We start from the raw sequence: 12,334 nt of genomic DNA, 5'->3' as shown, positions 1-12,334 counted from the left end.
GCTCTGGTAAAGTAGGGGCAATGACGACGGCGCCCCTTCAGCTCGTTTGATGGTCTACGGATCTGAATATAATTTATATTGTTTTTGATGTTTGTTGTATGATCATGATCGAAGATAAATGGATTAAAAGTTTTCTTGCGAGAAAAAAAGATGTTGCTGCACATCACAATCAACATTTAGTGCTCCAACATCGCTGCTTCGCTCGACAGACAGCAAATGGAGCTCACAAAGCTAAGCTCCATCGTCATCAAATATGGCAAGCTAGACCCATCCACCCGGTCCACTATCTTCCCGGGCTCAGGCCCTACAATGTGATAAACTGATAATGGTAACAAGCTCCAGAGAGAAGAAGCCCCTATGTATTGGAGGAGAGTAAAGAATGAAGGAAGGTTGTTATCCCATGGGGGAAGGAAAAGGCGGTATAATAGTACTACAAGAAGGCGACCGATAATTTCCTCAAAGATTGCACCACAACTGCAGGACACACGGTTACTGCGCCGATTGACTCACCCAGCTTGCTCTCAGCAGTTGACAGCGACAATAACAAAAAACTTCACTCTAAAATATAAGTAAACAGGATCCACCAAGCTCGGCAGTTCAGACCCAATGATATTCATTCACCTTGAGAGCAATTAGTATTGAATAACCATTTCAGAAGAGTACTCCCTCCGTCCGGAAATACTTGCCCTAAAAATGCATGTATCTAGACTTATTTTAGTTATAGATACATTCATTTTAGGACAAGTATTTTCGGACGGAGGGAGTAGAAGATTTCGGACATATTTCATCCGTTACATGCACAAAAAGCTCAATCAACAGGTTGCTGCCAAAAATTTACATCCTGCTCTTAACGTATTTCATCAGTTACATGCACAAAAAAGCTACTGCTACTGCTACACGGGAATCAGAGTGACATGGTCTGGCTTCTACTCCCTCCGTTTCTAAATATGTCTTTTTAGAGATTCCATTAAAGAACTACTCCCTCCGTTCCTAAATATAAGACCTTTTAGAGATTCCACTATGAACTACATACGGATGTATATAGACATACTTTAGTGTAGATTCATTCATTTTGCTCCGTATGTAGTCCATAATGAAATCTCTAAAAGGTCTTATATTTAGGAACGGAGGAAGTACATACAAAGCAAAATAAATGAATCTATAGTCTAATGTATGTCTACATACATCCGTATGTAGTTTTCTAGTGAAAACTAAGACTTATATTTAGAAACGGAGGGAGTACAAGCCAAAGCAAATATATACAGCATATATACGGCTTTGGTCACAAAACTCACAAAAGTTTATCTACTGCACGACCTACCATTGCACATTCAATTTGGAATTCCAGAAATCCGGAATGGACTGTACGTCCTTATTTGTCAGGTCTACTTGACCACCACCCTCAGCTACCTTCTCTACCAGAAGCCTCAGCAATGGGATCCTCGAAAGAGTTCCAGCAGACCCGACCATGATGAGCTTCTTCTGCATTATGTTCACCAGAACAAGTTCAAAATTACAATAAGCGGAAACGGAATTGTATAAATATGATATATAGGTTTACCACGGCAGGGTGACGGTTACATTCTCTTTTTTGAAAGAAGCAACCATCTAAATAGGTTAAAACAGGGTGTCTACGTATTTTCTTTTTGTTGTGTGGCATGTCACTTCTACAAAAGCCTATTCAAGATCATTATGTTTCTTCAAATGGTAATCAAAGATTATTATAGTCCAGGTAATATTGTTAATAATGACAACCACTTAACTACAGAAGAATAATGATCCAAATGGGAAAGTACATTCACTACCACTGACCTTTGCACGTGTCAAGACGACATTGATCCTGTGCCAATCACCAAGCAAAGAACCACTAGCCCTTGAGTTCCCACTGGATCGTACAAATGATACGATAATACAATCTTTATCCCTCCCCTGTAAAAGTATTTGTTCAGCACTAAAAGGCCACGGTACCGATGATTTGTCAGACCAAGTTCCAACCAAAACTAATGAATCGACAAAAACAAAATATGGTTGCTCTCAAGTTCTATAGTTGTTTGTTAGTAAAGAGCGTAAAAACGCAATAATTGCAACATTTTCCAGGATGGCGGTACTGCTCTATTGTCCCAGTGAGAAACTGAGCATGAGCACTAAATCCAAGAGTAAGCATGCAACTGATTACTTAAAAATGTTAGACATAAGAAATAACTAAAGAGAGATAGGAGTCATAACATAGCCACCATACCAAAATTGATTACTGAAAGATCATCACGGCTGAATGAATACAGGAGCCAGTGATTTGCTTGTGCAAAACTGTAATTTTTACCTGGTATTTGTCAATTGTATGAACCTCAACCAAAGGATCAACCTGCTGTCGAATGAGACTCGCTTGGGCATTATATGGGGTTATTATACCAATCTCATCTTGAGCTACACCTCTCTTTAGCAATTGTTTGGTGATCTACAGAAAAGACAAGTTTTCACTTGAAAAAATTGCGAGAATTAAAATGACTTTGTACTAGCAGTCAGGATATGCAGCAAAGATAACTTGCTCAAAGTGTATCATATGTCCAACAGTTACATGAAAACGGTTAGATCTCACCCAATGCATTGGTTGTTCTTCATAGGTTGAACTTGACTATTGGGCCATTTGCAACACTAAGCATAAAGTTCAGGTTTGCGTGCTAGAGCAGTTGCATCTGGATATTCACCTAGCTTAAAATGTACTTAACTATAAATACAAGCATGCATATTCATTCTCAGTGTGGCGCATAGACAAGACAAAAATAAATTAAAGCGAGACCAAGATATTGAACATTACTAAATATTCAACATGACACAACACATGCTGTGCCCATACATATACAAGCAGTCAGCTGAAAGAAAATACATGGCAAATGTGGAACATCTCAACTGGTAGCTATAGAGGTCAGTGATTGCTTGCTAGAACATAAGAGAAAGGCATGAAATATGGCCCATGGCCTTCGCCGTAGACCAGAACATACCCATGAAACAATGTATGCTTCTGTAGGATTGTTCACAGTTCTATGCTCCTTGGCCTCAAGTGCCGGCATTTGATCTGTGTGATTTGGTCACATAGTTAGCATTGAAGGCAGAGTATCACAAGGATGTAACTAGTCAGATTTATTTAAAAACCTGTGTTCGCAAAGATGACAGCCCTATCGGGATTCAAAATCTGCAATTAACAGAATGGGCACACCGATTAAAAGGAGGTTGCTGAAAGATGATGTATGGCAGTATGACAAACCAGGGTAAACGAATCCAGGCTTTCAATAACAAGATGTCTCTATATTGAGAATTGAAAATTTCGAGCAAAAGGCAGTGTTACCTCCTTGAACTTGAAGTGAACCTGTTGTTTGCCAGAAAACTTGAGTTTTGCATTTGCAATTTCTAACGAACCACAGCATAACCTATTGCCATAAATCAATGAATTTGAAAGCTCCATAATACCAGATGACATTCGGTACTGCAGGAACGTAGTTTCCAATCATGAGTTTACTGGAACAAAGGAAATCTTCAACTAGAAAGAAAATATGTGGCATTGGCAGTAAGCCAGTAAGAGACAATAGTGAAAAAGGCAGGAATTCAAACCAACTAACCTGGCACCGTAGTGCTGAAATTGCTTGAGGATGTGCTTCTGACAACCTCCAAAATAAGCTAATGCCCATCCCACTCTCTCGAGCTTCAAAGCTCTGTATGTACAAAATTGCTAAAGTTAATGAAAGGAGTGGCATAAAAAAGCATTATGTAAAAGGGAACACTAAAGGATTAGTTACCTGAACAAGTGGAGGAAGCTGATAATGATCACCTACTAGCACAAACTTTGTTGCAAGCATCAGAGGTCCCAATGAAACCTAGCGAGTAAGATGTGTGTGAGAAGGATGTAAACCTCTTCAGCGATCATTTTTACAAAAATATTCTGTGGTTTATCAGCTTGACCGACTAATATATACAGTTATGAAGTTAAATGAGCATCATTTTGTAGTTTTTCCTTTTATTGGATTTCCTTGGAGACTAAATTACCAAGCAATCCTGAATTGGGGCCTACCGGTAATGTGATTTGTCCAGCTTCATCCATGATACATGTGTCAAACTTCTTATGTGCTAGTAACGGATGATACACTCCCAAACAAGTAACTCCAACAACTTGCACTTGCTCCATTCTTGTTTTGATGGCATCTACTGACTGTACCTCCGTTGCTGTTCCACACACACACACACACAAATCAGAGCATGTTTTCTTCAAAAAAAAATGCAAGTGCACTATAAATGATGGTTTCTGACTTGATAAGCAGTTGGCTCTGACATCAGGATGTACAGCTTCATGCCTCCCAATTCGAATAAAATCTATACCCTGCAAAAAGACATTAATCAGAATAAAGCATGTGCATGTTTCGCTTCATTAAACTCAAATGCTCAAGGCAGCAGGTAAAACTTTGCTCACTGGAACAAATGAGGGTTTTACAATAGAATGGTGCTACATTAATGAAGCTTCCGAATACAAACCTCGGCCTTCAACTTCATAAGCAAATTATCAATAGCTGAATTAGTATATGAAGTTAGCAAAATAGATTCTCCTCTCATCAATAAGGACTTCACAGCATGCACCATTGTATATGTTTTGCCTGTTCCAGGCATTCCTAGAATAAGAGCATAATTTTTTGCTGCTAGAATCTGAAAACGAAATCTGCATTAGTTTCCTATTGAAAACTTGAATGTCCAGAAAAAGAAACATGAACTAAAAGAGCAAAGATTTACTTTATGCAGTGATCTCTGTTGGTCATTGTTCAAACTAGTTAGTGATTGTATGTATGATAATGCTGGGTCTTGGCTAAACAATCCTCCACTATCAAACCTGGGAGCCTATTAACATCCGAGTTAGGAAATTCCAGACAAAAAAGACAATATGGGAAACATGCTATAACATAAAAGTGCTAGTGCCAAACAGACCTCAAGATCAACTACTAACTTCCGTAGTTTAGTGTTTTGCGGCTTCTGAGAAAACAGTTGGACAAGGTTGAATCTGGCAATAGTTTAAATACAAACTCCAGTTAGATATGAAAAGAGAACTTTTTGAAGTACCCATCCAAAGTGATAAACATGAACGACAAATAAAATAAGAGCCAACCGCATGGTTGTAAATGAAGAGCTAAACTCATCCTTGTCTATCCGCCAAAGTTCGCGTTGGAGGTCTCCTTGCTCTAACAAGGAGGTGCTACCTGGAAGTCTCAGACGACGTGACAAAGAGACCTACAACACATCCCATTTGAAATACTTATGAACTTATAATTGATATAACCAAAAAAAGATGGACAGATAAGGTCTGTGATGATCTGGTAATACCGTTATATAGGAACTGCTAATGTCCCTTATAGATCCATTTGCAACTGCTATCCTCCCAGATTGAGTGCTAAGCACCTAATGCAAAGTAGAAGAGGACGAGATAGAATTTAGTGTATGGACAAACTAAACTAACCGACAAGGCAACGATGTCCATGCATCAATCTGATATCTTTTATTACTTCAAACAAGAAATGACTTCCCGAAAAAAAATAGCTGTGCTCAAGTATATGAAATTAGAGATAGTTAAACCTGACACGCCACCAATCCGGCACCTTATCTTTTCAGTTACCTAATTAATATGATTGCACTAGCTAGTAACTACGTAAGTTTCCGACATGTATCATATTTGCTATTGATTACAGCTACTTTGACTGAACTTGTTCTATGAACATATACCTGTATTTAATCCTTGTCAACGTACAACATGGTGCAAAAAATATTTGAGATGATGGTGTGTATACCGCCGTGTAGACAGGTTATCATGAGCATGTTAAACTTGAAGTGACCAATATTATTGAATACAGAAAGTGTACAAGGCTTACCACACAATCACCACATTTTAGGTTGAAATCTAGGCTCTCAGCTCGTGGTTCTGAATGACCAGCTGTTACAGGCTGCCTCTTTTCACGCACAAAATTATATATGTATCTTTTGCTTTTCCCAGATGAATCTACTGAGTGTTCAGTTTTCATATCAAGGACGTAAAAGGATGGCACAGAACTCTTGCTCCCAGAATCGTAACGAAGAGGAAGTAAAATTTCCTTTTTCTTGACCTGAATTTTGCATAAATTGAGTTCAGAGGGGGGAAAACAAGTTTCGGAGCACATTTGAGAAACTAAAGATTACCTGAGAAGTTCTAGCTTCAAGATCAATCAATCTATCCCAGTGTTTAAGAAAGTCATGATGGGCAACTGATAAGTGATTCACCAGGTTATCAAATAGATCACCAAGCCCACTAGTTGCTGCATTTCCTCCATGTACCTGTTGCATCAAAATGGAAGTACTCCCATAAGATTAGCTGTCACATAGTAGTTCTATGTTTTTTCCTCAGCAAGGACAAATGGTAAGACTATGTAAGAGAAACAATTGTCTAGCAAACCTTGTGATATATGGTGCATGAAGTCAGGTGTCGGCATCCAGTACATGAGGATGGACTCTGCAAAAGAACAGGAAGTTAGTTCACTTCTCTGTAATAGATCAGTATGCACGTGTTTCTAGTTCTACCTTTAACATTGCAGGGAAACTCTGTGAAATCGATGCCTTCAGGATCTCAGAGGCAAGCTCATTCCGTCGCATCATTAGCCCAATTAAATCAGACCTCTTAACTTTGATGCCCTTAATTAATTAATGGAAATGGGTAAGAATGGTACAAAATGTATTTATTTATTTACTGAAATTTCATCGGCGGGGCGGGGCGGGGGGGATACAAAATGTATTTTGAGTATCCTAAGCACAAGATTACCAATGTCTGGTCTGTGTGGAGATAATACAGAAGACCCATGTCAATATCCTTATTCAAGTATCTGAAAAATGCATGGGAGGACATGGTAAGTATTGACAAATGGTTAGGAAAGACTGCTGAAGTGCTGAACAAACTGTGTGGAGATACCTCTCTGTCATCAATAGCGTGTATAATATCACCTGTGCAGTGTGTTCCATAGCTGACTGCAAGTAGATAAACTCTCGTGAGGGGCAACACAGAAGTAAGTGCGGCATCTATTTTATTTACGAAGGACGATTATATTGCTGTTTACCGAGATATTGCTGCGTCAACGTATGGAAAAGCAACATGTAACAATGCTTGAGGAATGTATAATAATTGTAAAGCCAAAACCAAGACTAGCATCATATTCAAAACAAAGTACCGAAAAAATATTACAATGTAACAAGATCTGACATACAATGATTGTGGAAATTAAAGAAGATCAACCTTGCAAAAATAGACACAAGGCTAATCCTAAGACTATTGGTTGGTTAGTTTTTCTCACAAGGGAATTATTTATTGGTTAACTTTACATGATTATTTAATTGGTTGTTAAAAGATTGAATATGTCTATGTAGTTGGCAGAGATTTACACACAAATATTAACAAATACCAGTGATGTTTGCATGTACTATGATGACAGGAAGGCCATGCATGTCAGCATGTGTGCTAAAAGCAATTGGGCAACCAGGTTGTGAATAGGCTAGAAAACATAGAGAAAACAATAATCTCATCGAGTATTAGTAATTCCTAATAATATTAGCTAAATAGTTGTGTGTTCCTACAGATAAATTTAATTAGAATATCCAACGGGGTTCTGCAAATAAAACAATTAGACTACCCAAAGATGCCAGAAGGGTCAAACTTAGCCTTATGGAACACTCACATGTAAGTGGTACTTGCAGGTAACTTTATCCAACCTTCATTAGCAAATATGACCACTATCTCAGCAGTTTGCTACAGATCTAACTGTTAATGCCAGGAGGGTGAGGACAGGTGAATACACGCTGCCCTATATTGACATTTTTATAGGACTAAAGATATGAAAATATGATTTGTACGAACCATGTGAAATCAAAATCACTCTTACTTTTCCAGAAGACAAATTTAGGTGAATTAGTTTAGATCAGTATCACTGGGTACCAGAACCCTGACCAGTATAGCTTATTGCAAGAAGTAACTCGTTTCCTAATTAATTATAAATTTACAATGTCGATCATTTAAAGAATTCTAGTGACAAAAACACCACATCATGCTGTGAAATATATAGTGAGCATCTTCAGTTGGTATCCGCTAGGCAGGAACATATGGTTACCTGGCCAGTAGTGCTTTTACCAGTTTTGAACTCCAGTGGCATTACTTTGTCGTATGAACCGCCATCGCATGAATTTACCTTTGATATGACAGAAGCATCAATAATCCCTTTTAAACCGTACCTTGGGGCCCATGCCATCTCCTCAATATCCATCATCTAAGGTGCATGAGAATTTTATTTCAATAAAGCTATTAATTCTTTAAGAAGAAGCATGGAGAATATGGAACTTCTGGTTTCATGATTAGGGACCATAAGGAATACAGGAATGCACCACCAGGAAATGAACTTGCTATATACCATACATAAAATAAGTAGCAAGTTCAATGTCTGCCTACCTCAGTCACTTTAACAGTCTTCCGTCCTTCAGTATGCCCAAAATCCACGTTGGTGCTTTTTGAACCCTGAAAGTGCAGCATATCATTGGCAAACAGCAGTATGTGATCAAATCTTCTTCAGATAATTACAAAACAAGCCAAAGAGAAAAGAAAGTACAGATGATTCACTAATAAATTATACAGTTGAGATAAGATACTCCACCAGGATAGATAAAGAATTACTAATTCTGTAGTTTTTCTCTGAAAATTATGATTGAATTGGCACATATATTAACATGAAAGGACTTGAGATGGGAGTTATTCGTTTTTTGAAACTTCTGAAAGAATGGAATATGAAAGTAGGTTTAATTTCAACAAAAATCAGATAAGAGTACTGAAGACATGGAATTGCTGTAAAGTTTAGAAATTCTTGTGGCCACATGGGACACCAAGAGTAAATAAGCTGAAAGCTAGTATACATGTTTATCTACCTTAATGAAGGATTTGTACCAATTCAGCATTTTAGGGATTGCTTCAATAAGAATTGAATGTGTGCTCCTTTCATTGGCTGTGTAAGAAAACTTTGAAAAATTAGTAACATAGATGCAGAGCACTAATAACAATCACTAGGTAACAGAGGAACCAGAAAACAATACTCAAATCAAACATAACTCGGCCCATGTACAACTTATTTAAATATCAATTTTACATATGCTGGTATTTGATAAAAGAGTGTCACGCGCTTGCAGGACTTTTAGGACTTCATGCTTTATAAACCACTAGAAAAGACAAACAGTAATTATTAAAATTAATGATTTCACATTTATATAGCACCAGTCACGTTTATATAGCAGCTAATTTAGCCTCGGTGGTCTAACAAAAAGTATAAAGAAGCATCACTAATCAGCACCGGGGTATAACTCAATAATGATATAATCTAACCACATGAACACTCCAAGCAATATTATTTTAGCGTGTTTACTCATAAAGTAGGAAATTATTCCTGGATATTACCTCCACATGCGTACAGACTCTCGATGTTGTTCAAAAGAACTTCTTTCGCTTGTTGTTCCAAAAATTGCTTTGAAGGAACATCCTCAAGTAGCCCAGCCTAAAGCACACAAAACAAACTTCAGGCATCTGAATTGTTACAAGCTTACAATATTAACTGACCAAAAGAGATTGTGGAACAGTAACCAAAGTTGGCAAGTATTCTTGTATCAGGAAACCTGAAATACTTGATGAAGCAGAGTACCCATCAAAGCGCTTGTGGAATATTCATTGCTTTTTAATCTTTCGTCAAGAACAGATCTCCTTGGACAATGGAAACTCGAAGCAACCTACAATCAACTAGTTATCGAAAAATTCTGTGGAAAAATAAGACACATATCTACAAATAAATTTTGGGAATTTCTAATAGGATGTGATAGTAAGTTGCTCTACAAACCACAAAATGGTACCATACCATAGCAAGTAGTACTCACCCGTGTTCCAGAAATGAGTAATTCTGGATGGACAATAACAAGATTGCTATCATGATCAACAGTGCATTTTCCTTGGTCACTGAATTCTCCAATGACACTTACTGTATCACCTGGGACAACAGTACTATGGAACCTACAGTAGTATGAAAAGGGAATATAAAAAGATTGCTTAGGTGTATGTAGTGCATATGGTAAAGAACTAAGCTTAAGTGGATGAACTATCTGCAGGTGCATGTAGTGCATATAAGAACTAAGCTTAAGTGGATGACCTATCCGCAGGTGCATCTATCCTATGTTGAAGAAGCCAAGGGGTTGTTTAATACCAGTTACCCCCAAGACATAGGGCGATAAACTGATAATCTAGTCTCCGACTTACTAGGTTAAAGATATCCATTTCCATACAGTACTGTTGTATACTCACCACTCCTCGCACAGATGCACTGAATACTCTTTCCCACAATGCTCATTCAGCAGACGCAGAACCTGCCAGAGAAAAGCAACTTTGCAGAACATTAAAAAATCATTGCACATAAAAAACACCCACACAAGTAGCGGGACACACCTTAGCAGGATAGCGATCGCATGATGAACTATCACCTCTGTGTTTTTCTGACACCTAAAAAATTAAGGTAAACATAAAACTCTTTTGCCACTGGAACAGCTCATTGACATTGATCATCGACCAACATGTTCGAGTAAAAAGGCAAACCTCTAACACAAGGAAACTTTCGAAAGATGGGGCTTCAAGGGGTTTATTGGATTCAACATTTAGACTGCTGTTAGAAATAGGAGAACATTTGCTGTCCGTGCTATCCCCACCTATGACTTCACCTCCTTTATAACCAGCATCAACTGGCAATTCTTCTTCCATAATGGCATCTCCAACTTGATCTAGAAGATCTAGTAGTGCCTAGCGAGAGAATATTTCGACAAAAATTTCACGGTTTAATTATGTGATGTTCTGACAGGTAGCAAGATTACAAAAGGATGTTGTATCAAAAGAACATAGTGTAGTCATTTAGCTCACCTTTTTGTGCTGCCCTGCTTCCACCTGGTCAGGTCCTCCATTACAAGTGATACCAGCATCCAACTGCTGCTTGGTACATGAAAAGATTACACGACTGACAGTTACATTTGGCTGACAGCCAACAAAAATTCAGCAAATATGCGTGTGTACCTGGGTGAAGCTATAGGGCAGTGATGGTGGCGTCCGGAATGGGCTCTGGTCCTCCATACCATCACTTCCACCTGGGCCTATACCACACACACTCAGATTGCGTGCTGAAGCAGTACACCTCGACAAGCCCAACGGAGACGAATGCCACTTCTTCATAGCCTCGAGTGAGGAATGTTTCTGCGATCGCAATTGAATTAACACGCCGCAATCACAGGTTAGAAAGCCACAAATCTGGTGGATTTCATCGATACACCCAGAGGTGGCACTAGCACAGCATGTGTACGTGAGCATGTGTGAACTCGCACATAAAGAAAGAAACTGCAGGGCTGATGTACCTCGGTGTTTGAGCACGGATGAAGCGCCATCCCTGGCAACTGCCTGGTGCGCAGGCGATCGTTCACCGGCGAGATCTTCCAGGTGACGACCTCCCCGCCGCCATCGTCCTGGCTCTGCTTTATCAGCTGAAAACGCACAAAGAACCCGTGGTCAGGCCCGGCTCAGACCACGACTAGAGCAGATCAGATCGGAATGATCCCAAGAAGACGACGACTCACCATCCCGGGGGAAAACTTGACCCGCTTGGGCGCGAGGGCCTTGGTGACCTCCGGCGAGACCTCCGACAGCTCCTCCTCGGGCGGCGGGGGCGGGGCCGGAGGCGGCATGGGGTCGGGGTTCGCCTGGGGCTTCTGGCGCTTGGGGTTCTGGGAGGCGGCCTGGGACTGGTGGCGCTCAAAGAACTGGAGGATGCCGAACTTGGCGGGCGGCTGCGACGGCTGCGACGGCTTCGGGGGTGGCGGCTTCTTCGAGGCCGCCGCCGCGGCCGCGCGCTTCCGCGGCGGCATGGCTGATGGGGGGTGAGCGGACTTGGGGTTCCGGGCGGGAGGCCGGGGGCAGCGGGCGGCGGCGGATGGGAAAACCGGATTTGGGGGAGGAGGGGGGGAGTGGGGGCAGACCTGGGGTTGGGGGGGGGGGGGGGGGGGGCTGCGGGGTGGAGGGAAGGGAAATTGGAATTCCCGCGCGAAGCGATTTCACCGCCGGTGAGGGCGGCGCCATTTCGGCCCATCAATTGCTGGGTCTGGCACAGCCCACATGATTCACACCTTCAACTATCTTCGACCTCCCCGCAGGGTAAGTCCTATTTGGCACCCATTGGCGTCAAATAGTCCAGCCCACCCCGTGGGCGAGGTGTTCCGAAAACCAGCC

At 40.4% G+C, this 12,334-nt stretch overlaps 1 protein-coding gene across 2 annotated transcripts; it reads right to left on the bottom strand.

The window, feature by feature from the left end:
• Positions 1 to 1,240: 1,240 nt before the first annotated feature.
• On the bottom strand, positions 1,241 to 11,988 carry LOC123427867 (DNA replication ATP-dependent helicase/nuclease JHS1). 2 transcript variants are annotated; one of them, XM_045112002.1, is made up of 34 exons: positions 11,686 to 11,988; positions 11,467 to 11,592; positions 11,132 to 11,308; positions 10,982 to 11,047; positions 10,664 to 10,864; positions 10,517 to 10,570; positions 10,376 to 10,437; positions 9,955 to 10,087; positions 9,700 to 9,810; positions 9,485 to 9,581; positions 8,962 to 9,038; positions 8,492 to 8,557; positions 8,157 to 8,312; positions 6,968 to 7,023; positions 6,821 to 6,881; positions 6,583 to 6,693; positions 6,458 to 6,514; positions 6,205 to 6,339; positions 5,901 to 6,131; positions 5,359 to 5,433; positions 5,144 to 5,265; positions 4,966 to 5,038; positions 4,774 to 4,878; positions 4,522 to 4,689; positions 4,300 to 4,369; positions 4,064 to 4,215; positions 3,792 to 3,869; positions 3,615 to 3,707; positions 3,344 to 3,481; positions 3,151 to 3,190; positions 3,000 to 3,073; positions 2,321 to 2,455; positions 1,813 to 1,929; positions 1,241 to 1,482 (listed from the first exon to the last, which is right to left on the bottom strand). In XM_045112002.1, exons 1-34 carry the CDS (start codon positions 11,971 to 11,973, stop codon positions 1,318 to 1,320), a joined length of 3,870 nt encoding a protein of 1,289 aa, XP_044967937.1. In that variant the 5' UTR covers positions 11,974 to 11,988; the 3' UTR covers positions 1,241 to 1,317. The 2 variants fall into 2 exon arrangements, with proteins under 2 accessions (XP_044967937.1, XP_044967938.1); XM_045112003.1 differs by having other exon boundaries at positions 10,982 to 11,044.
• Between the last annotated feature and the right edge of the window lie 346 nt (positions 11,989 to 12,334).

Source organism: Hordeum vulgare, chromosome 2H (assembly GCF_904849725.1).
Source record: "Hordeum vulgare subsp. vulgare chromosome 2H, MorexV3_pseudomolecules_assembly, whole genome shotgun sequence".
Lineage (NCBI taxonomy): Eukaryota > Viridiplantae > Streptophyta > Magnoliopsida > Poales > Poaceae > Hordeum > Hordeum vulgare.
This window is presented reverse-complemented; position numbering and strand designations above follow the sequence as displayed.